Source organism: Chlorocebus sabaeus, chromosome 15 (assembly GCF_047675955.1).
Source record: "Chlorocebus sabaeus isolate Y175 chromosome 15, mChlSab1.0.hap1, whole genome shotgun sequence".
NCBI classification, from domain to species: domain Eukaryota; kingdom Metazoa; phylum Chordata; class Mammalia; order Primates; family Cercopithecidae; genus Chlorocebus; species Chlorocebus sabaeus.
The window spans coordinates 22,484,834-22,511,426 of NC_132918.1; the positions used below are offsets into that span (position 1 = coordinate 22,484,834).

At 33.9% G+C, this 26,593-nt stretch overlaps 1 protein-coding gene across 2 annotated transcripts in view; it reads left to right on the forward strand.

Annotated features, from left to right (window-relative positions):
• The first annotated feature begins 2,108 nt into the window (after positions 1 to 2,108).
• The window catches only part of ZBBX (zinc finger B-box domain containing), a 130,132-nt gene continuing 105,647 nt past the window's right edge, over positions 2,109 to 26,593 (forward strand). For both annotated transcript variants that reach the window (XM_007972191.3, XM_007972198.3), the window contains exons 1-6: positions 2,109 to 2,369; positions 6,600 to 6,713; positions 9,160 to 9,250; positions 14,388 to 14,436; positions 15,138 to 15,247; positions 24,836 to 24,931. In XM_007972191.3, coding sequence (XP_007970382.3) covers positions 2,302 to 2,369; positions 6,600 to 6,713; positions 9,160 to 9,250; positions 14,388 to 14,436; positions 15,138 to 15,247; positions 24,836 to 24,931 — 528 coding nt within the window. In that variant the 5' untranslated portion in view covers positions 2,109 to 2,301. The remainder of the gene's footprint in view (positions 2,370 to 6,599; positions 6,714 to 9,159; positions 9,251 to 14,387; positions 14,437 to 15,137; positions 15,248 to 24,835; positions 24,932 to 26,593) is intronic.

The window sequence follows — 26,593 nt, forward strand, 5'->3', positions numbered from 1 at the left end:
AAGGATGAAGAATCACTCATTTGGTTACGCAGACTTTGATGTCGCAATAGCCTTTTATTAGGTAACTCCAATTTTGGTGCTTTCCTTCCTTAAGTCTTAGAGCAAAGCTTCTAGACTTACGTTTTCCCTGCTAAATCCCTATTAGACTCTTATTAGCTACAGAATAAATTCCAAATGCTATAAACTTGACATTTAAAGCCACTTATTATTGGGCCTCAGCCACTATATCTAAATTCATGTTTATTTTTTTTTCTTCCATGTAATCTGCACACCAAGCAAGTGTAACTATTCATTAGTTCCTTATTCAAGAACTATTCTTTCTAACAGTATGGAATATTCATCTAATCCATATTTTTATCTTTAAGCCTCCTTTCTCCTTCAAAGCTTTACTTAAAAGCCAGCCAGCTGAATTCTCTCTTTTCTTTCACTTTCTATATTATCACATGTATAAATTTTATAGTCCTTATATTTTTTACCTTGTTATATGGCTCTTATATTTAGGGTCGTATATGCCCTATTTTACTGTAAACCATTTGAGCTCAGAAAACAAACCTCCTTGGGCCTTGACTCTTCTCCATACCTCTCAGCACACTGCCTTGTATATAGCAGAAGCTTAATGCATGTTTATTGTGGTTATGAGGACACACATAGGAACAAATAAATAAATGACAACATCAAATGGTGTGGGCATTTAAGTCTATGGTCACTATAATATTGATTCATATTCCTTTAAAAGCTCTTAGAACTTGGAAATTTTTATTCCTACAAAAATCTAATAGTTGTTCATGTGACTTAGTAATTCAGCATTACAGAGTAAATTATTATAGAACCATGAATAATTGGGATACTTGGGAAACAGGGTGTTCTGAATAATTTAATTTTTGGTTAACTCAAGCAGAAAGTCCTTTTTGTTTCATTTCTTGTTGAAATATTTTTTCTAAAATATGCTAATTTCTGATCTTAGCCAAAGAGTATCATTAAAATTTTCTTTGATAAATGAGGATATTAGAATGCCTTTGGGTAATTATAACATACCTTAATTTTCATTTTATATTGCCATATATATATATATAAAGATTATTGGGTTTAGATTGTATCTCAAAGATTCTTTTCATTTCTCTCTTCATGGCCTTGGATATTATTTTTAGATAGAACAAATACTTGGTATACTTTTATAGCCTTAGCGATAGAAAGAGCCAGAATACGTGTTTTAGTTTGTTTTAATGAATGCATCCTCCACTTTTAGTTGAATATTTCCCTAGTCTTTTGTTATACAGTTGACCCTTGAACAACATAGGTTTGAACTGCACAGATCCACTTACAAATAATTTTTTTAAAAAATAGTTACACACGTGTGCTTGTCCCTCTTGCTTCCCCTTCCATGTCCTCTACATCTTCCATCTCTGCTACTCCTGAGACAAGACCAACTCCTCTTCTTCTTCGTCTTCCTCAGCCTATTCAGTGTGAAGCCCCTTATCATGATTCACTTCCACTTAATAAATAGTAAATACATTTTCTCTTCTTTATGATTTTCTCAATAACATTTTCTGTTATCTAACTTACTTTTTAAAAGAATATAGTATATACATACATATAACATACATAATGTATTCATTGATTATTCTATCAGTAAGGCTTCTGATGAACAATAGGGTAATACTAAAATTTTGGGGAAATTAGAAGTTATGCACAGATTTTTGGGGGATTGATGCCCCTAACCTTTATATGTTGAAGGGTCAGCTGTACATAAATATTGGTGAAATTTTAATTCCATCAGACATAATACATGTCTAACTTTATTAGTACATAAATACTTACATAACTTATATTTAAAATACAGTAATTTCTAGGTTTCCACAGGAGACTGGTTCCAGTAACACCCTCACACCTTGCAAACACCAAAATCTAAGAATGGTCAGGTTCCTTATATAAAATGGCACAGTATTTTCATATAGCCTACACATAGCCTACTGTATACTTCAAATCAGTTCTTGCTTACTTATAATACTTAATAAAATATAAATAGTTGCACATTTTTTGTATTTTTTTATTCTAATATTTTTGATTCTCTGGTTGACACGTGGCTGCAGGGGACGAAGGGCTAACAGTGTATAATTTTTGCTGTTTAAACTTTGATTCAGCCTCTTCCCTCATAAAGTTTTAAAAACATTGCTGAACTATATGGAGTTTTGAATTTGTAACTTATACTGCTTCAACTCTGCCATAATTCTTTGTCTTTGTTACTTTTACAGAAGTGTTTACAAATCAGAATAACTTTTAGACAACATTAAGGTGGTAATCATGAACACAAAAGATTTTGTAGTTCTTCCATGGGGAAAACCTGGAAATTCTGTAAAGCTAAAATATAGGTGAGTTAATATATATTTATTTCTTAATAGGAATAGTTGCAAAGCTTCTGTATATTGTAATTTTGACTATTTTGTGAATTCTTATCTTCATTTTTCACATTCTTGTATTTTTATCTATAAGAATATAGCTTTGAAATACTATACATCTATAATAGTTTAAAAATGAGGATTACAAATATTTATTCCACAAGAACCAAGGTGACAAGTTATAAAAGTTTGGTTCATTACCTATTAAAGTAATGCAATAGAATGTTAAACATATTTTTCATGGCCCTTATTCAAAGTTAAGTAAGGATTATCCTGAAATTTAGGGAGACTATTGGGGTGAGAGACCCCTAACCAGGAAATAGAAAGCACTACATACTTTAGCCCTTTACATAAAGGACATTATGTTGAATTGACCTTTTCTAGGTGAGGTCTGTCCTAGATGACGGGGAGATGCATTCAGCCAGAGCCAAACAATTAGTGGCATCCTGGGAATTTTATGACCTTGCAGGGGTATGGGAGAGTATAGCTCCTTATTTGTCTATGATGTCACCTACAGTCACTGGAAATACTTAGGGCTTTCCTCTTAAATATCAGTAAGAGGCAGCCAGCATGGGATGAGGGCAGACTTTTTTTTTTTTTTTAGATGAAGTCTTGCTCCCTTGCCTAGGCTGGAGTGCACTGGCACGGTCTCGGCTCACTGCAACCTCTGCCTCCCGGGCTCAGGCGATTCTCCTGCCTCAGTCACCCAAGTAGCTGGGATTACAGGCGCGTGCTACCACACCTGGCTAATGTTTGTATTTTTAATAGAGACAGTGCTTGGCCGTGTTGGCCAGGTTGGTTTACTCCTGACCTTAAGTAATTCTCCCACCTCTACCTCCCAAAGTGCTGGGATTACAAGTGTGAGCCAATGCACCCGGGCCAGACTACCATTCTTAATTTGAGTTTCTGAGTTTTTTGATCCAGATCAATAGCTTTGTGGTTATTTGATATCTTCAAAGCTATTCTAATGCTCTCTTCACCTTTGAGATACTGGGTATAAAAGCATTGTGTAAACTGGAAATGTTATAAAAATATATGGCATTATCATTATTACTATACCATATTTTTTTGGGGAGAGGTGCTATCTAATTGCTAGGACTACAGATTTTGTTAATAGAAAAAGTAAAAGGGGCATGCATTATTTGATTTCAGTGACATATTTCAGGCCATATGTCTATACCTATAAACATTCAGCCAACAAACATTTATTAAGTGTGCATTTTCTATATACTGTGCTAGGGAATGATGGCTACAAAAGCAAGAAGTGATAGTCCTGGCACTCCAAAAGCTTACAGAGAATATGAATGAGTACAGTTACATTGACAATACAGAGTGAAGCATGGTGTGATGTGTACAGGCAAGGGACTAGGAGAGAACATGGCTCAAACTGCTAGAGCAGGAGTGAGGAAGTACTCAAGTTCTGAGTGAGAGATGCAGTTAGTTGGGTAGTTATTGGGTGAAACTTACGCAAAGGCACAGAGACCACATGATTTTGGGGACTTCTCAGACATATCCAATTGTCTAAGAAGAAAGGTGGAGAAAAAAGCAGGGTCTAGATGATAACTGACTTGTATGTCATAGTAAAGAGTTTGGAAATAAGTTGGAATCACTATTCCCTGGTCTGTCCGTCTCCCTGATCCACAAACCATTAAAAGCCAGCACAGGAATACCCACTCATGGTAATTACCATAGAGTTCCCTTTCTCACTTTTTCCTTGTTCCAAGCCTGTTCTTGCTGGACATTGTCTTTATATTGTCTGACGTTCTGGTGTTCTTCCAGTCCTCTCGACCTCTTTCCCAGCCCCTAAACCATTTCAGTCCTCTTTCTAGTCCTTGGGTTTGTTCTGTTGATTAGAAATTATTTTCTAGTTTTCACACCATCTGTATTGACTCTAATATATTCAAATAGTTTGATGCATAATATTTAAAACAACAATTTTTTTCTATATAGGCAACATACATATTTTTGCTGAACTGATCATTTTGGAAATCTTAAATCTCTCAAACAATAAATTAAATAAATAAAGCTGAGGATCAACGTTAGCTTCCCTCAGTGGCCTTGCTTTCCCCTTATAACTCTGTGTATAACATTATCTCCATGTGGAATCCTCTGTTTTGTGTGAGATCCATACAATCCAATCTTGACCATAAACTTGACCACTTGGTCAGTAGGCCAGTCTTTTTCTTCAGCCTTACCCTTTTCCTCTACCACAGTGGGACTTCAAAAACATCAGAAGTCTTCTAAGCAAATGAGTGACACAATCATATTTGTTCTTTCAACTCTTCTCCTGTAAGCAGTTTGTGAAGTATGGTAGGCTGTCAAGACTTTAGGCAGGGAGATAAACTGTGAGACTCATCCTGAACTGTACCTGCAGCCCATTTCAGAATGGTCTGTTTCAGGAAAAGACACTATTGTCCTCCTGACAGCTCAAATAAGAATCATGGAATTATTTTAGATTTCTTCCTTGTTCCCTCTCTAATCAGTCACCTACTTCTGGTCAGTCTCCAACTTGTTAATTCTATTTTCTTACATTTCTCAAAAGCTCAATTTTTCTCTCCATTGCACCTGCTCAGTCAGACTAGCCCAAATTCTCTGTTAGTTGGATTACTGGAATAGTCTACTAGTTGGTTGTCTTGCTTCCAGCCTTGTACCCTCTAATTGACTTCCTTTGATACAGCCTGAGTGATCTTTCTAAATGCAAGTCTGATCAATTCTCTTAAAACCCTTTAATGATCCTCATTGTTCATGCAATATAAATCCCAATTTCTCATCATGGCTTACAAGGCTCTTCATGATCCTGTCCACTTCAGCAGTTTGATTTTTTGCTACTTTTTGTATTCTGCACTTAATATCTGGTCACAGAGAACTTCCAGTTCCTTGACCCACCCATTACTCTTTCCTACCTGTGTCCACACTCCTTTCTTTCTGGAACACTACACTCATCACTGCCCTTTGACTGGCTAAGTCCTTTCATCCTTTAGGTCTCAGCTCATCCTTTACCTTCTCCAGGAACTGTTTCTGCATTCACAGGACTAGGGTATGTGCTCTTTCTTTGTGCCCAGGTAGCCCCCTGTACTTCCCCAATGACAGCCCTATTCCACTATATTTCAATTACTTTCATGCTTCTCTATTCCTCTCAATACTTGAAGCTCCATTGTATTTCACATTCTATTACCTAGCAGTGTTTATTTGCCGTAGAAGCTGCATTACTCATTGTGGAGTAGATACAATGAAAATAAATGCCTCTCTTTCTGTGTCTTAGCCAGTTTCTCTGAACCCTCTGGACAGCCCTTCCTATCACTTTCTGTATATCTTCCTGGATTGTGTCTGCTTGGGACATATCCTTGGCCCACTTGCTTTTTGGTAATTGCTTGCTACCTCTAGAAAGATTTCTCCTTTCTGAGCTTCATTATGCCTTGATTTTGTTCCGCGCCATAGCATGCATGGGTGCCCACACTGCTTGATAGTAGTAAAACACTAATGTAATATTGAAGGAAGAGATTTGGACTTATAATAGTAAAAGCTAGAGAATTAGTTTGCTTAGATCTATGAAAGAGTTGGTGGCTAATACTGATAACCAGACTTCGTAAACTGAAGAAAACGTCTTTTGTCAAAAGCTTAGTGAGTTTCAGATATTATAAAAATCTCTTGTACAGAAATTCCTGTACCAAAACCATTAATCAGGGCTTTCTTCTTAATAGGTCTCAAACAGGTACTACTTTTTCCCCCTCATCATACATGTATGACATAAAGGCAGAGGTTTAAAATTTCGGAGATGACCAGCTCAGCAAAAATGTATGTTTTGTCTATTGTTTTAAATACTATGCTTCAAACTACTTGACTACATTGGAGGCAAAACAATATGAAAATTAGAAAATATTTTTATTTTGTTCTCTGTTTGTATGTCATAGATATTTGTGTATATATAAAAACATGCCTTATATATGAAGTTAATTATAATTTTGAACCCCTAGCAATGTAATAATTAAAACAAAAGTCTAAGATTTGAAGAGATAACTTGCTTCAGGATTTTGATGGAAGGCAAATGCTAACTTTAAAAACCAGATTTCAGAGTAGTACAAAAGAAATAGTAAAATATTTTACTTATTATTCATGATTCTAATTTAACAGGAAAAGATTATATAAAATTATTTTGGCTTTGCTTGTTTTTCTGCTTACTCCATTTAAATCTTACGTCTTCAGAAATGCTCAAGAACTGCGAATGGAGAAAGTACAATTAGAGTTTGAGAACCAAGAGATGGAGAAGAAACTGCAAGAATTCCGATCCACAAGAAGCAAAGAAAAGGAAGAAAGAGAGTGGGTGAAACTCTTAGAGAATTTTAGATGAATCAACTAAATTATTTAAAGAACGATTTTATATACTGTTGTCATTCCAATAAAAGCATTTAATGGATGGATAATTTCTGACTTTAATGAATGAGCAATAGCAAAGGCCTTCTATTTTTTTGTTTTTGTGCCATTTAGATGAGGCATGTTGCTTTTTAAAATTACCATTACTTTTGTTTCTTCTGAACATTATTGGGTCTTATCCTTTCTTATTTCCTTTTTATTTAACTTTTTGCTTTTCATTGATTTATGGTCTGGAATGTTTACTATAGCAGTGCACACTTTACCTTTTGCTCTCAGAAAATTGCCATCAATAGCAAATAAACACCAGTTTATGTTTAGAGTCATTTTTATTTATTCAAAGGCTTTTGGGAGCAAGAGTTCACATATATATACATAATGAAGATCTGAAAAATAAATGCTATGACATATATATATATATAAAATCAGAATTGCTCAAACCCTTAAGTATATTTAAAATATTTTTAGCAAATGCTAGTTAGCTGAAATTTTATTAATGAAAACTTTCTAATATCGTGCTTATATATTTGTACTAATTTTACTGAATTTATTGTTTTCTTATAAAATAATATAAATGATAACAAACAGAACTAATAATTATGTGATGGAAATTCTGTCTTCTTAGTTCTAGGCTAACTCCCAGCCCATTTTCTAGCACCCGTTTTAATGACTAAAAATTTTCTCCACAAATGTCTTATCTTTGTATAAGTCTACATATATACATGTATATGAATGTATTTTGTTTTCAGTGAGTATATCTGTTGAATATATTGTGTCTTTTACTTTTTTTTACAGATGAGTTCATCTAACAATATGGAAATTAATTCATATTCTACTATTTTACTTAATATATCTTAGTGCTCTTATCACATGAGAATGCCTTGATATGATAAGAAAATTAGCCTAATTTTCTTAGTGGCTACATAGTATTTTTTGTGTGGATATAATAGCATTTATTTTTCAGATCTTTATTATGTTTTTAGTGTCTTATGATTATAAATGCTGCCGTGAACATGCTTCTTCATGTATTTTCACTTACATATGCAAAGCTATTTGTGGAATAAATTCCTACCTCTGTAATTTTAGGTCGATATGTTATTTGCATTTTACATTGTGATAGATATTGAGAAATTGTCTTCCAAATAGGTGTCAAAAGTTTATAATCTTTTCCTACAGTGTATGAGAGTGCATGTTTCATGGCTGTTTGCCTGGTACTAAATATCACCAAACTGTTTGTATATTAAATTAACTTTTGTTTAGTCCTCAAAGTGATGACCGTCAAATACCTAGAAGTACCTTCTTAACCTTTAATGACAATTCAAATGTGCTCATTATACTTTCAGTAGTATTTATCTTTAGAGTCCAATTCTTTGAAAAATATGCATAACTCATATACATAGCCCCTCTAATAATTAGAGCATTGGTTTAATCAGAGCATCTCATGTTGTATGTCATCCAGGATGACAAAGTTTATTATGTGTCTTGCTGCTTTTAATGATCTAGTGGCCAATTCTTTTACCTTCACTGATTCGAACTTTGTTTGGGTTCCTAAATGGATCATGATACTCATCTGAGAATCAGAGTTGCTGAAATCAACCCTAATGAGTGAGTTTTTCTTAGCTGTGGAAGCTTTTCTAGATGATTCTTAACATTTTAAAGCGTGACTGAGTTTTTACATTGTTTTCTGAGGTCACACAGATACCAAATGTCATAGCCAGAGTGAGAACCTGCCACTCACTAGCCAGGAAGATAGAAGTCTAGTGCTCCAATCTTAATTATTTATTCTGTGTGACGTTGAGCAACTGTTTTTCTTATTATTATTTTTAATGATAATTGGACTCTCTGGTTTGATAACTTCAAAAATATTTTGTTATGCTCAAGTAAATGTGCTTCAAAAACTGTACAGCTGAAGTATGCCTTCTTTGTAATCTCTGTTATGTTTCAATGTGGGAGATCATTAGAGGTTTTAACAAGGAATTCATCACTTACTAGATCCACTGAATATTTTGGGGTACTGGTTTGCTTGCTTTTCTTCTTTACATTTGTGGACATTTAGCTTTTAAAATTGTGTAAAGACCTGTAACGTTTCCTATAAATTAAGAAAGCTATCTTTAGTCATTGTGAATATCAAGGAAATTGAATTCTTCATTTGTGTTTGTCTATTTCATTTTATTCATTTCTCCACAAAAGTCACAAATATGATAAAGCTATATTTAAAAACTACTGAGGATATTTTGACATTATTGATATTTCGTTTTCATTTTTTGCTTTTTTTTTTTTTTTGCATGTTAACAACTGAATTTCCATTTCCTGAAACAGGAAAACTATATTTCTTTTCATTAAAGGGAGAAATGTATTTAGTAATTACATTTTGTCTTGTTTATATATATTAAAGGTCAAGCAAATATTACTGGAAATCTGGAAAAGTGGGCAAATTGGGTAATCAATCATATATGATGTCAAAAAATAAAGGAAATGTTATTAAGGTAAGAAGATACTATTTGATTCTTATGCATTCTGCTAAGCAAGAAGATATTCTGTTTTAGGTCTTGCATTTTCTTCTATACTCGGAATATGCTCTTATTTTAACAACTTTGTATATTATTCAATTTTTGATTTATTTTGTAGGGTAATATGCAACTTTCATTATTCAATTATGTTTTTGTTTTTCAGCTACAAACTGATTTCAAAATTTTACCTTGCAGTGAATTTGTCCATATTCCAAACTGATTTTTTCCATTCAGTGTGGATCTGGTTTAAAGTATATAAAATAGAATTTAATACTTCTAAACTAAGGTGAAAGCTAATGTTGTTTAATATAACAAATGAGAGACTTTATTCCTACTTTTATATCAAATTTGTTTAGTGTTTTATATTCTGCTTCAATACTAATTTATTATTCATATACTGTTGATTCCATGTGTAAATATACCCAAGAAAAAAAATGCTTTTCAGTTTCCCAGCTATAGAATTGCTGTTCCTTTACTGTATACTATAAAATATAATATTATATTGAAGATGAAAATCAGATAAGTGTTTTTACATAAAGAAAACAGTTTTGCTTCTGGATTCTTTAGTGCAAGATTCATGACTTTGTAAATATTAACTTACACAGCTTTTGTTTTTTATGTACCTATCATTAAACTTTCATTGGGTCAGCTGGAATCTACAAAGATCTTACTTGGTACTTCTAAAGTTTTTGGCTTTGAGAAAGCATTTTATTCTCTAGTGTCATCTATCTTAGGGAAAAATCAATTATAAAAGTTTTAACCCCCAAAATTAAAAAAAACTTATCTCACTAGAAACAGGCTATTTGTAAGACTATTAAAAGAATCTATAGGTCAGATGAAAGAAGGCTGAATTAAAAGGGTAGAAAAACATATATAAAGAAAAATGTGGAACCATGAAAGAGTAAGAAAGGAGAAGAGGAAGTCAAACATATAATTGATATTACAGGCTGGATTGACTAAGAGACAGCATAAAGAAGGGACTCAGAAAAGTACAGGGTATACATTTAGGGTTTTGTTGAAGTTAAAGAAGTAAATGTACTCCCTAGGGATTTGTAAAAAGTAGAGAGGTATAAAGAATAAAGCTTAAAGAAAGCCAGTGTATAAACTATATTGACAAAGAGAACTGTAATATTTACTCAATAAGCTCAATAAGTGTTAATACCAGTCAACGGTTTAACTTCTTTTCCTTTCTTATCTCATTAAGTGCTTATATCACTCCTAAGAGGATGTTATTATTATTCCAGTTTCACAGATGAAATAATTTTCAATCAAAAAAATTAAATAACTCTCTCAAGGTCAAAAGTCAGGGCCAAGATTAACATATAAGCTCTCAGGCTTGTCTAAGATAATTTGCCAGCTCCCTAGTGAAGAGAGATTGAGAAGAAAAAGAATGGCAGAAGTAAAATCGAAGTAGTTCAATGTTATAAGGACAAAAGTAAAGGAGAACATTTCTAGAAAATATGAAGTCAATAATGTCCAATATATTGTGTAGTGAAAAACGTTTTGAGTATCTATTTAGACCAGTGTTTCTCAAGGGGACAATTTTGCTTCGCAGGAGATATTTGACAATGTCTGGAGACATTTTCAGTTGTTAACATTGAGAGATACACTTTTTTGTTGTTGTTGTTTTTATGTGTGTGTTTTCCTAAAGATATATAGTGAATAAGGGCCAGGGGTGCTGCTAAACATCCTACAATGCACTTGACAACCCCCACAACAAAGAATTATTTGGCCCCAAATGTCAGTGATGCTGAGGTCTGGAAACTCTGCATTAGATTATATAGATTAACATTCACTTAATCTTTCCAAGCCTCTATTACCATATTTGTAAACTTGCATAATAATACCTGCTACTTCAAAGAGCTTTTGAGCAATGTCAAAAACTCTTTGAAATATGTGAAACCACTTTGTAATGATACCTAAACATTACATTAAAATGTCTATTCCTTGATAATGAAAATATTTAAAAGCCCTAAATGTGATGAGTGTGTCAATATTAAATAAGAGAGTAGATTTCAATTGGTTGAAAAGAAAATGATGGGAAGCAGTGAGTAAAGACTATTGTTGCAACCAGCATGAAAGTAGAGGGTGACCTTTCAAGGGTTTAATAGAATCAGGGAAAGACTTTATTAAATTCTTTTCTAGAATTGGCAAGATGATGTGTGCCAGTTTGTAGAATGAAAGATGGACATCTTAGTAGAGGAAAGAGTAAAAATGTGGATGAAAGAGGTGCCAGTTGCTGGGTGTGTGGTCTTTGAAGGGATGGTTCATTAAAGAGACCTTCACCAAGGAAGGAAGACATATTTTTTTGTGTGAGACAAGAAAGGTGGAAGAAAAAACAGGTGGCAATGAAAATAAATTTTAGAGATTTTTTTGACAAGTGGTGAGGTAGGACACTGAAACATTTTAATAGGAAGACCTCAACTTTCTTAGGACAGTTGAAGACAATATCATCTTCTCAGGTGAATGAAGGGAAATGGGATGAATTTGAGTTCTTGGGAATGAAGAGATTTGGAGTAGCTGCTGCGGGAGTTGTGGTTGGGGATTAGTAGCAAAAGAGTAAATGGATTGCCGAAGAACCATAGAGCCTACTGAGGTTGTTCAGCATGGATTTGTAGGAGACTCTATAGTATTATTTTTATCACAGTGGTACATAGATATTGGAGGTATCAGAGGGAAGAGATAAGGTGATTGATGTTGGCACTGAAAAAGTTTTCAGTCTGAGATTTTGAAAGTGTGGCTATTCAGAATGCTGCTTACATGCCAGATTTGGTCATAATGGTGAGGTGGCTGAAGAGGCATTTAGATGTTCACAGTAGCCAGCATGTTGGAGGGTCTTCAAACCAGGATATCAGGTGAACACGTACATTGAAGTCTCTAAGACTGTCAAGCAGAAATGTGATGGAGAGAAATACTGAGCAGGTTGCTGAAGTTCAGGTGGAAGAGATCCTAGATATTGACACAGGCAATAAGTGGATGGTGGGGACCTACAGTAGAGGCAACTTTGCTGAATCATAATAGCAGAATCATATTCTGGAAGCAGCACTGAAGAGCAAATCGAAAAATTTTCTCTCTCTTGGTGTGTGAAAGGAAGTGGAAAGGAGCTAGGTCCTATGGGAAGTGCTTTGGTGAAGACTGTGTCTAAGTAAAGGTGGCTTTCAGTTGATGTAAACTTTTGAGTGAAACATTTTTGGGAAAGGTTTAAAGCATAAGATACATAAATGACTATTTAATAGAAGCTCCATGGAATGGCAGTAGGGGCTTGGAAGGAACGACAATTAGTACAGAATTGCAAAGTTTCAGTAGCTAATTGGGTTGACAGTGAGAACGTCTGAAAGATGACTTGTGGGAGAAGTTTGGGCTCAGTGTGGCAGATGAAGGCATTGGTGGGAGTTCGGAGGTATTTGTGAATGCCAGGGAGGCTGATAATGATAACATAGTCTGACCCCAGTGGCTTAGATAATATGTCTGTGTGGTAAATCCACTAAGATTTCCTGCCCTCTGATAGCGCTCCTTCAATACCTACTGGTGGGGGAGTCAGCACATTAATAAGTCATAGGCTTTAGTATATTAAGTTCCTGACATTTGTATATACAAACATATACAGATATCCGTCTTTCTATCTATATGTATATATAGATATGCATGTATTATATATGTGTATGTACATGTGTGTATATGTGTATATGTGTGTTTGTGTAAGTATGTGTATCCTTGGTTCAACCCTACCTCCAACCCTTTCCCAAATGGATAAAAATCAGACCTATGAGGAAATTCTATTTGTCTAAAAATAGCAGCTAGCAGTTTGTTCACTGAAATATTTTTATGCAATTTGAATTACTTGAAATAGATATGGCTGTGTTCATAGAGCAGAACAATATTAATCATAATAATAAAAACAAATTATACAATTTCCCGAATAATGGGTTCATTTTGCTTGGGCATATCTATCCATTCCATCCAGGGTAGCCTATAACCACACTAATCATATTTCAATTCAGATGTATCATTAAAGTAATCATACTGGATAATTTGGTTATGAAAAATGAGATTAGATTATCTGTAACTTGTATAACATTAGCAGTTTAAAAATAAAAGTGTGGTTCATAGAAAAATTGATTATGTCAATCTTGTTTTCTTCTCTGCTATGTTTGGTACATAGCATCTGAGCAGTTACTTTGAAGAATGTGAAAAATAACTGCCCCTTTCAAGCAAAACCACTAGATTCACTTAGAATAATTAGGCCTACATTTTCAGATGACTGCAGTTGGTACAGCCATAGATATAGAGGAAGCCATTGTTCTCATATTCTCACGTACAAATTGAGCAATTGAGCATGCAAATTGCAAATTGAAAACTAGGCCTGAATTGACAGTATCTATATAAATGCATACCATCCTTCATTCTCGTTTGTGTACTTTAAATGTTGGTTTTAATAAGATCAAGGCAAGCATGTTCAATTGGCAAGTGTATTTTATTTCCTAAAATATTAAAATCCCCAAATTTTAAGTGATGGTTTATTTGAAATATCTAGCAGTGAATCTTATTTATTCAATTTTTTTTGACTAATATTTAGGAAAGTCAGGGATCACTAATAACACTTTTGAAGGATAAGTCTGTGATGCCTACACATGTAGTTCTCTAAATTGGGCAAGTAAAATAATATGGTTTCTATAGTAATGTAAGCAGAATAGATTAGTCACAATTCAGTTTAGATTCAGCTTACACAAATATTAGACTGTGTGTCTCAGAAAGAGCAGAAATAGAAAAGATGTATTACACCTTTACAATATTTGAACACTAGCACTTTCCTAAAATCATTACATGATGACATATAATGATTTTTGTTTAAAAGACAATTTATGTTTTCAAAAATTGGTTTACGTATATTTTAAAAATTTATTTTCTTTTTTATGATTTCTATTAGATTAATTAAAAGGTACACATACGCTTTAATGATGATCTCCTATTAATTTTATGTTATTCTTTAAAAATAAATTTTTGTTCAAAATGCACCAAAGCTACAGCTTTCTAATGTTTTTGTTAGTAACTTAAACTTTCACCGAATAAGATAATATACACCTGACAAATAATGTCTATTTTATTAATACAGTTTTCTGCTGGAAAAGTGAAATTAAAATTACTGAAGGAACAGATTCAAGGTAAATAGTTTATCACCATGTTATTAAATGCTAAAGACATTCCTTTCTTTTACATTTGAATTACAAATAAAGTTAAAGTTTTAGAATTTTTCGTGCAGTATAAAGATTCTAAACCCCCAAATCATGACACGTTGATTTTCAACATAAATTTTATTCGAGTATTTTGGGGAGCTTTTGTGTCAAAAAAGTAAATTTAATACATGATTATAATAATAGTATTTTTCAAAAGTGAGGACTTTTACAGCACTGTTCCTTAAATTTTATTGATGTAATGTTTTAATAAGGAAGATAATTTAGCAGTGTAAATTATAAATTAAAATTTCACTCTAGAAAAGTTTTAAAAATAGAAAAATTGCTTTATATCTTAATAGATTGTTTACTAATAGCAAAACCAAAAATATAATTTGAATTTATAATAATTCTCAAGGAAATAAGATGTTTTTCTGGAGGATAGTAAACACATTTAATGTTTCATGATTAATATAATTTGGTAGAAAAAATTTAGAAATATATATAATGTATATTTATATACATATATGTATTATGAATATATATAATTATAAATGTTTAGAATTTGTTCTATGTGGGCTTCAGTTAGATCCAGAGATGGGAAGTGTGCATAGTTTCATTAACTTATCAATTGGAAAACTTAACATTATATTTTTAAACGATTGGAGTAACATTTTTTTTTTTTCTTGCAGAGCCAGTGAAACCAAGAGTTAATTATAAAATGGCAAATTCTTCAGAATGTGAAAAACCCAAGATAAATGGGAAAGTTTGTGGACAGTGTGAGAACAAAGCTGCTCTACTAGTATGTACACTATATGGTATTTATAAACATATACTGTGTAGTAGGTATATTAAGCAGTTAGAATTTTCACATGGCCTCATACACCTCTCCCGACTTAGCTTGCTTGGTAGCCATATACTTTTTCTTCATTACTGTTATTGTGGGTTGAGCATGCATGCTGCTGGGGACAGCCAACACCTGTACTTATTCTCTGAATTTCATCCTCTCATACTCGTTTAAAGACATCACCTTAGACTTTGTCCCAGCTCCTCTGAATCATACCTATTAGCACACAAACATACTGCAGTATCTCCCATCCAAAAGCAAAACCAAACCAAAATTTTAAATTTTAAATTTAAAAAATCCAAACAAAAAAATTCTTCATGACCTCCAAGTCTGCACCCCATTATTGTAAAACTCTTCTGAAGAGTTGTCTATACTTGCTGTCATCATATTGTATCCTCCCATTGTCTATTTTTTTTAATATTGAGGCATAATTTACTATGAAATGGATAGACTTCAATGTACAGTCAGATACCTTTTTATTAATGTACGTAGAAGATTATCCCGGAAAGTTCTCATGTGCCTTTTCCAATCAATCCCCAACACCAAGGCCACTACTGTCCTGATTTTTAACACTATAGATTTGGTGATATCTGTTCTTGAACTTTATGTAAATGGAATGATATAGTATATATTTTTGGCTTCTTTTGCTCCGCATGGTGATTCATCCATGTTAAATTTATCGGTAATGTGTTCATTTGTATTATGGAGCAGTATTCCATTGTACAGTTATAACACAGTTTGTTTATCCATGCGTATATTGAATGACATTTGGGTTGTTTCAGTATTTTTGCTATTATGTTTAAGGCTGCTATGGACATTTGTGTATGTCTTTTTGTCTTTTCTCACAAGTGACATATATTCTTCTCTCTCTCTCTCTCTCCTTTTTTTTCTTTTTTTTTTTTTTTTCTTTAGAGAGAGAGTCTGGCTCTGTCGCCCAGGCTTGAGTGTAGTGGCGCAATCTCGGCTCAATGCAATCTCCACCTTCCGAGTTCAAGCAATTCTCCTCCCTCAGCCTCCCAAGTAGCTGGAATTACAGGCATGCACCACCACGCCCAGCTAATTTTTTGTGTTTTTAGTAGAAATGGGGTTTCACCGTGTTAGTCAGGATGGTCTCAATCTCCTGACCTCATGGGACCCACCCTGGCCTCCCAAAGTGCTGGGATTACAGGTGTGAGCCACTGGCGCCCGGCCTATATTCTTCTCTTAAAAGCTATAAAGTGAAGGCTGGGCATGGTGGCTCATGCCTTTAATCCCAGCACTTTGGGAGGCCGAGGTGGGCGGATCACGAGGTCAGGAGATCAAGACCGTCCTGGCTAACACGGTGAAACTCTGTCTCTATTAAAAACACAAAAAATTAGCCAGGCATGCTGGCGGGCCCCTGTAGTCCCAGCTACTCAGGAGGCTGAGACAGGAGAATGGCGTGAACCCGGGAGGCACAGCTTGTGGTGAGCCGAGATCTCGCCACTGCACTCCAGCTTGGGGGACAGAGTGAGACTCTGACTCAAAAAAAAAAAAAAAAAAAAAAAAAAAAAAAGCTATAAAGTGAAAGTGAAATGAAAAAGTTACAGAAAAATATGACTTCTGACTGCTCTTTAACTTCTCATTGGTAACAATTTCATGAACATTTACAAAATTATGGTGAAATACATATAACATAAAATGTATCAACTTAGCTATTTTAAGTATACAGTTTAGTAGCGTTAAGTACATTAACATTGTTATGCTACCATCACCAGCGTTCATTCACATAACTGTTTTCATTTTGCAAAACTGAAACTCTATATCCATTAAACAATCACTTCCCCATCCCTATTGCCCCCAGTCCCTAGTAAATAGTATTTTACTTTCTGTCTCTGAGATTTTGACTACCCTACCTCGTATAAGTAAAATCATACACTATTTGCCTTTTAGTTATTGGCTTATTTCACTTAGCATAATATCCTCAAGGCTTGTTCATATTGTGGAATGACAGGATTTCTTTGTTTTGTAAGGCTGAATAATATTCCTTTGTATGGATGTGCCACATTTTGCTTAATTGTTCATCCATTGGTGAACACTTGGGTTACTTCCCCCTTTTGGCTATTGTGAGTCATACTGCTATGAATATAAGTGTACAAATACTTCTTTAAGACCTTGCTTTCAGTTCTTTTGGGTATACACCCAGAACTGGAATTACTGGGTTCCCATTCTCTCTTGAATTCTCTCCATTCAGTCTTGGGTCCCCACTACTATCCAGGAACTGTTTGTCAAGGTCAACCAGTGACTTCCACATTCTCATATACAATGGTCAATTCTTAATGTATTAATGTATGGTCAGTTCTTAATGTATTAGGATTATTTTATAGTACAGTACCCCTCTCCTTATCGATGATTTTCTTCAGTTGGCTCCCTCTGGGACACTGTGATTTCTTGATTTCATTTGACATTGATATCTGTTTCTTCTCTGTCTTCTTTGCCGGTTTTCTGTTTTGAACTCTTAATGTTGGAATGCCACAGGGCTCTAATCTTGTCCATCTATACTTACTCTTTAGCAGTATCAACCACTCTCTTGGCTTTAAAGACCCTATCTATATTGACCATCCCCAAATTTACACATTCACCTTATACCTCTCCCCTGAAATTTTGGCTCAGTCTACCTACTCAACACCTTTACATGAATGTCTAATAGGCATCACTATTTTAACGTGTTCAAAATTGAGCCTTTAATTTTTTTTCCAATAGTCTTCCCTCACAGTTTCCTCATATCGATAAATATCAACTCAAATATTACCTACACTGATAGCCCTTTATAAAATAGTAAAAGCTAATTTGCACTCTCCAGTTTTGTGAAGCTATTTCTTTTGTCTATGTAATATTGATCATCATTTAATAGATATTTGTTTATTTTCTACTTATCTGCAATGTAAACTTCATGAGGGTAGAAGTTTAGTTTTGTTCACTGCTGTGTGCTTACCACCTAGAATTATGCCTGCAGTGTGGTAGGCACTCAACAAATATTTAATGAGTGAATTATTTATTTGAAACTATTTCATAATATAGACATTCTCTTAATTTAGACATATTTTCATTTCAGTTGTCATCGAAGGTACTGCAGCATCATTTGCAATTTTAAATATAACACATAGGTAAAAAGCAGTTTCCTCTTCAAATAATTTAATGGTTATATATACTAATATTTGTATATTATATTATAGTTTTAGAGAACTTAGCCATAATCATTTCTGACTTAAATCTATATTGTTAGGTTTATTTAATGGCAGTTTTAACTGGACTCTGAGTTAGAATGCTGTACATCTAATAAAGAGCTAATAACAATATTAAATGTAAAACCCTAGCTCTTGGTAGCAGAATATTCTTCTTATTATATTATTTTATTATTTGATATGATGTTCGACAATAAGGAATCATAAAAAATTATTACTGTCCAAAAATTTGTAAAAATTATAAACAAATGTCTTAAGTTAAAAGTGTGAAAGCTTTTATTAATATATCTTAAGTTAAAAGTATGAAAGCTAAAAGGTGCTTGCAGGTTGAATTAAATTGTTGGGATCTGCTCCTAATGATCTGAAAAGGAATTTTACAGGAGCTATGAGTCAGTATTTTTTGTGACTCCTACTCTGTGGTAAGCACTTGAGCCATGGAACTTGAAAGGTATGACACAAGTAGATAGAGCTTGACCTGAAAATAAAGGATCTGTTTTTCAAGAAGGAAGGAAAAGTAAGAAGAAGGATGTCCCAGACAAGATAAGCAGCATGTGCCGTGGCTGGAAAGCACATGAGAGTGACATTGTATGCAGTGATTAAACAGCTGATTCACCTGGAAACATTGTGTAGACAAGCCAGAACTTAGAATAAAGAATTTAAACAGTCTTTTAAAAGATTTTAAGAAATAATGTTCTTTTATTTGAATAAAAATAATATCCTGTATTAGTTGTCAACACATAATAATAAGCTATTTAAAAATTCAAGTTAGGCAGATTTAATGAAGTAGACCATGGTACTGTTAAACTCTGATGTTATCTTTTGTTCTTAGCTTCTGTCATTGCATATGGTTATGCTGACTGGATAATTAGAGTGAATATATATATTTGAAGGCCACATACATGTATATGTGGATATATATAAAGGATATATATATGTGTGTGTGTGTGTGTGTGTATATATTTCCCTGGCCTTCACCAGGGAAAATTGTGTATGGGAGATAGGAGTTAAGGGCTTGTGTTTTGGGAGTTTGAAACTCAACTTTACCTGTTATTAGCTATATGACCTTCAGCAAATGACTTAATCCCTCTTTTTCTCTGTTTCCTTATTTGTGAAATAGGTTACTAGGGATAATAGTAATCTATACCTCCAAGTTATTACACGTAATGAGTTAATACATGTAAAATATTTAGCATTGTGTCCAGCACATAGATGGAAGATAATAAACAGTGTGCTTTTGTTGTTGGCAAAATTTTTAATGACCTATCCATTTACATATATTTATGGCAAAGACGAAGCCCAAAAGTTCCAATTTTCTTATATATTAATTTGGCAAATGTGAATAACTTAATTAAACTCAAATGGATTCTGATGCTTAGCACAACTGATCTGGCATTCATCAGATTAACAAGATATTTGTTAAAACTGCAGTTGGATATCCCATCATCGAGGAAGCATCTGTGGTGGAAAGGAGTCCTTATTTATATTTTTAGCATGTTTCTGCCAGTTGTCCAAACTGCCTAAAAATATTTTCCAGTTGGAGGTCATTTTAACTCAATTTGAATCCAAATATCCTTGTATAACAAAATATATAAGCTTACTCTGCAAGTCCAGCATTGATCTTCCAGTCTACAAATATTCGTTTGGCTACTTTTACTAAAAGTATGTTGTTAACAGATACTTGGCTTAGAATTATATGCTGAAACTCATTTTCAGTTTTCTGCATTATAGTGTAAAAACAGTGCCAAATGTTTAGGGGAAATTCACTTAAAATTAGCAAGTTTTATTAAATAAAAATTATGCAGAGTATATTTTGAAATACATATTAATATAATGATATAACCATGTATTTATATAAAATTATCATTTTAAAGTTTATTTTACACTTAGAATATGGATTTAGGATAATGTTTTTATCATTTCTCCAGAAGAATGAAGCTCATGAAACAAGAATGGAAAGAGGGGACTAGTTTCTATTTTAGGGATAGTGTTTGTTTTTCTTCAGATTAAGTAAAAAGTCTATCCTGTTTTAGCTAATCACACTTGAAAAATATACATTTGGATTTTGGTACATCCTAGACCATGCATTCATTTTAAATGCTGAATTTTATTTTGTTGTGGATTTTATCAAGGTTTTTCAGTACAAATGGTCCCTGACTTACCATTTTTGACTTACAATTTTTTGACTTTAAGATGTGTAAAAACAGTATGTATTCAGTAGGAACCATACTTCAAAGTTCAAATTCTGATATTTTCCCAGGCTAGTGATATGTGGTAAAACACGATGCTAGGAAGTTCATAGTCAGCCATGTGATCATGAAGGTTAAAGAAAAATACAAGATATTCAACAATTTATTATAAAATAGGTTTGTGTTAGATGATTTTGCCCAAACGTAAGCTAATGTAAGTATTTTGAGCACATTTAAGGTTAGCTAGGCTAAGCTATGATGCTTAGTAGGTTAGTTGTACTAAATACGTTTTCAACTTATAATGTTTTCAATTTATGATGGGTTTATTGGGCAGTAGCCACATTGTAAGCTGAAGAGTATCTGTAACTGATTACTATTTTAGCTTATTGTAAATGATTAATTTAATGATTAGTAATGTGTGTTGTGGTTAAGAGCTTAAGCTTTGAGCCACATGGTAGGATTGAATTCCTGTCCCCACTGTTAGCTTTTATGACTCTGGACAAATTCTTCATCATTATGTTCCTTTGTTATTTCTTCTTCATTATGGAGACACGATGATGATTGTAAATGTATAGAGTTGTTGTGAGGATTAAATGAGATAAAACATATCATATCACTGCTTTGTTAAAATTTATTATTATTTTTTTATTTTTATAGATTTAATTGGTACAAGTGAAGTTTTGTTACCTGGAGGTATTGCGTAGTGATGATGTCTGGGCTTTTAGTATCCACCATCTGAATAGGAACATTGTAGCCACTATGTAATTTTTCAGTCCTTACCCCTCTCCCACGCTTGCAATATATGGAGTCTCCGATGTCTATTTTTCTACTCTGTATGTCCATGTGTTTAGTTAACACATGTTGTTTAGCTCTTCCACTTACAAGTAAGATCATGCAGTATTTGACTTCCTGTTTATAAGTGATTTCACTTAGGATAATGGCCTCCATCTCGTTCCTTTCATGTTGCTGCAAAAGACATAAAATCATTCTTTTTCATAGTGGAGTAGTATTCCATGGTATGTATCTTACAGCATTTTCTTTATCCAGTCAATTGATGAGTCTTCAGAGAAGCCGTTAGGGTTTTCTAGTCATAAGATAACATCATTAGCAAACAGAAATAATTGAAATAATTTGACTTCCTTTTTTTCCAATTGAGATGCTTTTTTTTTTTTTTTTGAATCGGAGTCTCACTCTGTCGCCCAGGTTGGAGTGCAGTGGTATGATCTCGGCTCACTGCAACATCCTGAGTAGCTGGAACTACAGGAGTCCGCCAACACACCCGGCTAATTGTTGTTGTTGTTTTTTGTTTGTTTGTTTGTTTTTTAGTAGAGACGGGAGTTTCACCATGTTAGCCAGGATGGTCTCGATCTGCTGACCTCGTGATCCACGCGCCTCAGCCTCCCAAAGTGCTGGAATTACAGACCTGAGTCACTGCGCCAGGCCTGGATGCCTTTTATTTCTTTCTTTTGCCTGATTGTTCTGGCTAGGAATTCCAATACCATGTTGAATAGAAGTGGTAAAAGTAGGCATCCTTGACTTTTTGTAGTTGTTAGGGGGAATGTTTTAGACATTTTCCAGTTCAGTAAGATGTTGGCTGGGGTTTGTTGTCTTATGACCTTTATTATTTTGTAAATGTTTCTTCTGTGCCTAGTTCGTTGAGGGTTTTTATCATGGAGTGATGCTGAATGTCATCAGATGCTTTTTCTGCATCTACTGAGATATCATACAGTTTTGGTTTTAATTCTGTTTATGTGGTGAATCACATTTATTGGTTTGCATATGTTGAGACATCCCCCATCCCCTGGATAAGACCCACTTGATTATGGAGTAGTATCTTTCTGATGTGTTGTTGGATTCAATTTGCTAGTATTTGTTTTGAGAACTTTTGTATCTATGTTTATTAATGGTATTGACCTCTAAACTTTATTGTGTCCTTGCCTAGCTTTGGTATCAGTGTTACACTGGCTTCTTAGAATGAGTAGGTAGTATTTCCTCCTTGATTTTTTTGAAATAGTTTCAGTATATTAGTATCAATTTTTCTTTTTATGACTGGTAGAATTTGCTGTGAATCTGTCTGATCTTAGCTTTTTGTGTTGCTGGTGTTCTTGGGAAAATTTTTATTACTGATACAACTTCACTACTCATATTGGTCTGTTCGGAATTTCTGTTTTTTTCCTGTTTCAGTTTTGAGAGGCTATGCATTTCCAGGAATTTATCCATTTTCTATATGTTTTCTAGTTCGTGTGTGGAGATGCTCATAGTGGTCTCTGGTGATTTTTTGTATTTCTATGGTATCACTTGTAATGCCACTTTTATCATGTCTTATCGTGTGTATTTGAATCCTTTCTCATTTTTCTTAATTTAGCTAGTGGTCCACCAATTTCATTAATTTTTTCAAAGACCCAATTTTTCGTTTTGTTGATTTTTAAAATTTTTTGGCTCAATTTTATTTATTTCTTCTCTGAGCTTTGTTATTTCTCTTTTTCTGCTAGCTTTGGGTTTGGTTTGCTCTTGTTCTGTTGTTGTTGTTGTTTTTGTTTTTTTTTTGTTGTTGTTCCTTGGGGTGTAATGTTAGGTTGTTGACTTGAGATCTATCTTTTTGATGTAGGCATTTGATGCCATATAGCCCGCCACCCGTTAGTTGGCTGTGATAAAGGGGCTGGACTGATCCCGGGTCCCCAGCTGAACACTGGTGGGTCAGCGATGGCTATGTTGTGGGCCAGCCACCAGGAAGGGCAGAACATTCTCTAATGGAAAGGCCAGCAGACAGTTTTGGGAGAGACTGACAGGCATAGGGTGCTTGATCTGAATGCACCAGGTCATGCATTAGCAGTGGCAGAGCATGAGAACACCCAGCCTCCCCTCTTGCTCCCCGGCCCTGCAGACAGGAAGGGCACCAGTGGTCTCTGGGCAGGACACAGACCCTTGGGGTATGGGCTCCAAGAATGGCACCTTAGTGCAGCTGCTCAGCACTTGGAAGCCTATGGGATGTCACATGAGTTCTAGCCATTCCTCTGTGTGATATCCAGACCCCTCCCTACGCTAGTGTGGAGGCCTATGGGGCTCCCAGATCTCTCCATACTTAGGATTGCATAGGTCCATGGTAGGAATGTGAAAGCATTGGGAATCCTTCACTTACTCCTTCCCTGGGTCCAGATCCCAATGACCCCAAGCAGGAAGCCCTATTTCTCTTTTCTTCACCCTTAGTGTCTCCCATCATCTCTCTGCTGAATTCCAGTGTTCTCTCGCAGGCAGTCTGTTTGAAATGTGAATATCTACTTGATACTTTGGCTCCTGTCCATAGAAAGACACACCCAAGGTACATTTAATCAACCATCTTGAACCTGTCATCCAATTTCCATTTCCTTTTCTCTTTCAGTTTTGCTTGGCACCATCATAGGTACAAAGTATTTTACATTATTTAACTTGTCCAACAATTTTAAAATTACATTTTTAAACATCGTAATTTGGAAGTTAAATATAAACTTGCCCATAATCATTTTATCAGTTATTAACATCACAGACATGGTAACATAGTTCCATCCAGTATTTTTTTCTTATACAGTATTTTTCAGTATTTTTTTTTTCCTTTGGAGATGCTTGTAAGAAAAATTTTAAAGCCATAGTTTGAGAACCACCAGTAAAGGAGTACCTTCCAGGGAAGTGTATAGGGATTTTGGAGGGCAAAGAGTATGCATATCATTTGAAAGTAATTATGTCATGTAAATCCATACGGAAAGATAAAATAACTCATAAAAATGAAGGATTATTCACCCAGAGATAATACTGTTTAGTTTTTTACCAGGTCAAGAAGTTTGACCTGAGGCTACTGGTTGTTTTATAATTTATTCAGAAACTATGCATACATCCATGCATCTAAAATATACATCTAAAACCTGCATTAAAACTACTGCATTTATTTTGTTACAAGGATAATTAGTGTTTTCAAATTAGTTTTCCTCAAAGAGTTAAGTCTTAACTGGGACAATTAGTCCCTTAACTAGTCCTAAGCCTGGGATAGGCTTCTCAAATCTGATGATATAGGTATTTAATTAGAGAAATAAATATTTAAAACATGACATCTCTATGCAAACACTTTCTAAAAATCATACTCTTTTATAAGATTACGTAATTAAAAAAATATATCTTTTTAGGTATGCCTTGAATGTGGAGAAGATTATTGTTCAGGATGCTTTGCTAAAATTCACCAGAAAGGGGCACTAAAGCTCCACAGAACAACTCTTTTGCAGGTATGGCTTTCTAAAATGATTTACATGTAGTGTGTTTATAAAATGTTTTCACATAAAGACATTTAAAATGTGTTTAGTTATGATTTACACTAATTTCTAAAATTCTATTATATACAGACAATCCTGAGGTGTATCTTAAAATTGTTTTATTGAACACTAATCTAGACTCTATTTTACTATTTAAACTGTTTTAATGTAGTTGCAGAAACAGCTTAGAGTCTTCAGATTATGTATTCTGACTGTGAACTTGACACTTAAAAATTAGACAATATTTTTATCGTGTTTTTAAATGAACGCATAGGTTATTTTAAGTATTATTTCTATGGTTTTTAGATATAAATCTCTTATGTTTTCAAGTTTATTTAAAAATTAGTTCTTATTTACCTTGCCCATTATTATTTAGGAAAGCTTATCTCTCAGGTTTCTATTTTTCCTTCTGTACATATAAGGACCTTTTATTTATCCTTATATGATCATTGATTTTGGAAATGCCTAAACTCAAACTCTGTCAAGTGGCTTTAAGATTCTAATACTTAAACTACAGATATGGTTAGATATAGACATGGCATTACACTAATTACAGTTAATGATGCATTGCTTTGTCATAGATTTTATTCATTTTATAGTAATTTATTCAACAAATTTTTATTGAGTACTTCCTAGAAGGCAGGGTGTGTGCTAGGCAGTGACCTTACAGAGATGAATAATGGTAGGATCCTACTCTTAGTTAGTTAAGGGTTTTAATATTATCTGTAGGCAAAGGAATGGAGATAATCAGATCTGTGTTTAGAAAGATTACTGGTGAATTTCAATCTTTACGTTTACCTCAACATACTGATAAATATCTGTAGCCATTAAGGGTGCTGATGACCAAAATAATGATAACCACAGAACATAAAACATACCTAACTAATATTCACCAAAGTCAGTGACTTTTGAGTGACCACTCAATGTTTAGAGCTTCTGGGCAGAAAGGATGAAGGGAAAAAAAAAAAAACAAAAACCAACCTGATACTTGCCTCTCTCATGGTATTACAATCAGATAGTCATAAGAAATGAAAATTAATTGATACAGAAGTGAGTCTAATTGTTAATATATGAATAATATCGAATTTAACTAAAGACATTCTACTTTGAAGATAAATACTGTAATGTCATTACCACAGACGAGTTCATATTAGGAATTTTTCATTCAATGATTTATTCAGCACATTTTCTGAGTTATCACTCAGTGACTTTAAGACCTGTGCTAGCTGATATAAGAGATACAAAGAAGAATGAGACATGGCTCCTTTCCTTCAGTATCTGAGCTTCAAGATTTATCCAAGTTTGATTTTCTTCTTCTTGCTCTCTCTCCCTCCCTGTCTTCTCCTCTCCCTCCCACGTAATTTCAAAGGATAGACTTTGCCATAATATGGCTTATTGTGATCCAGATGCAGATATGACACCAGTTGAAATCATAATTACTAAAAGCAACATGACATACAATATGCTTTCTAAACATTGAGCATTATTTTGTTTTATGCTAATGTTTTTAAAGTGTATGTATCCTGTATCTTAACAGAAGAAAGTGATCATTGCAGGTTGGAAATTTATCAAATTCCAAAGGTAGATTGGATTAAATTAGTGAGAAAGTGTCTACCAAATTTACACTTCATTATA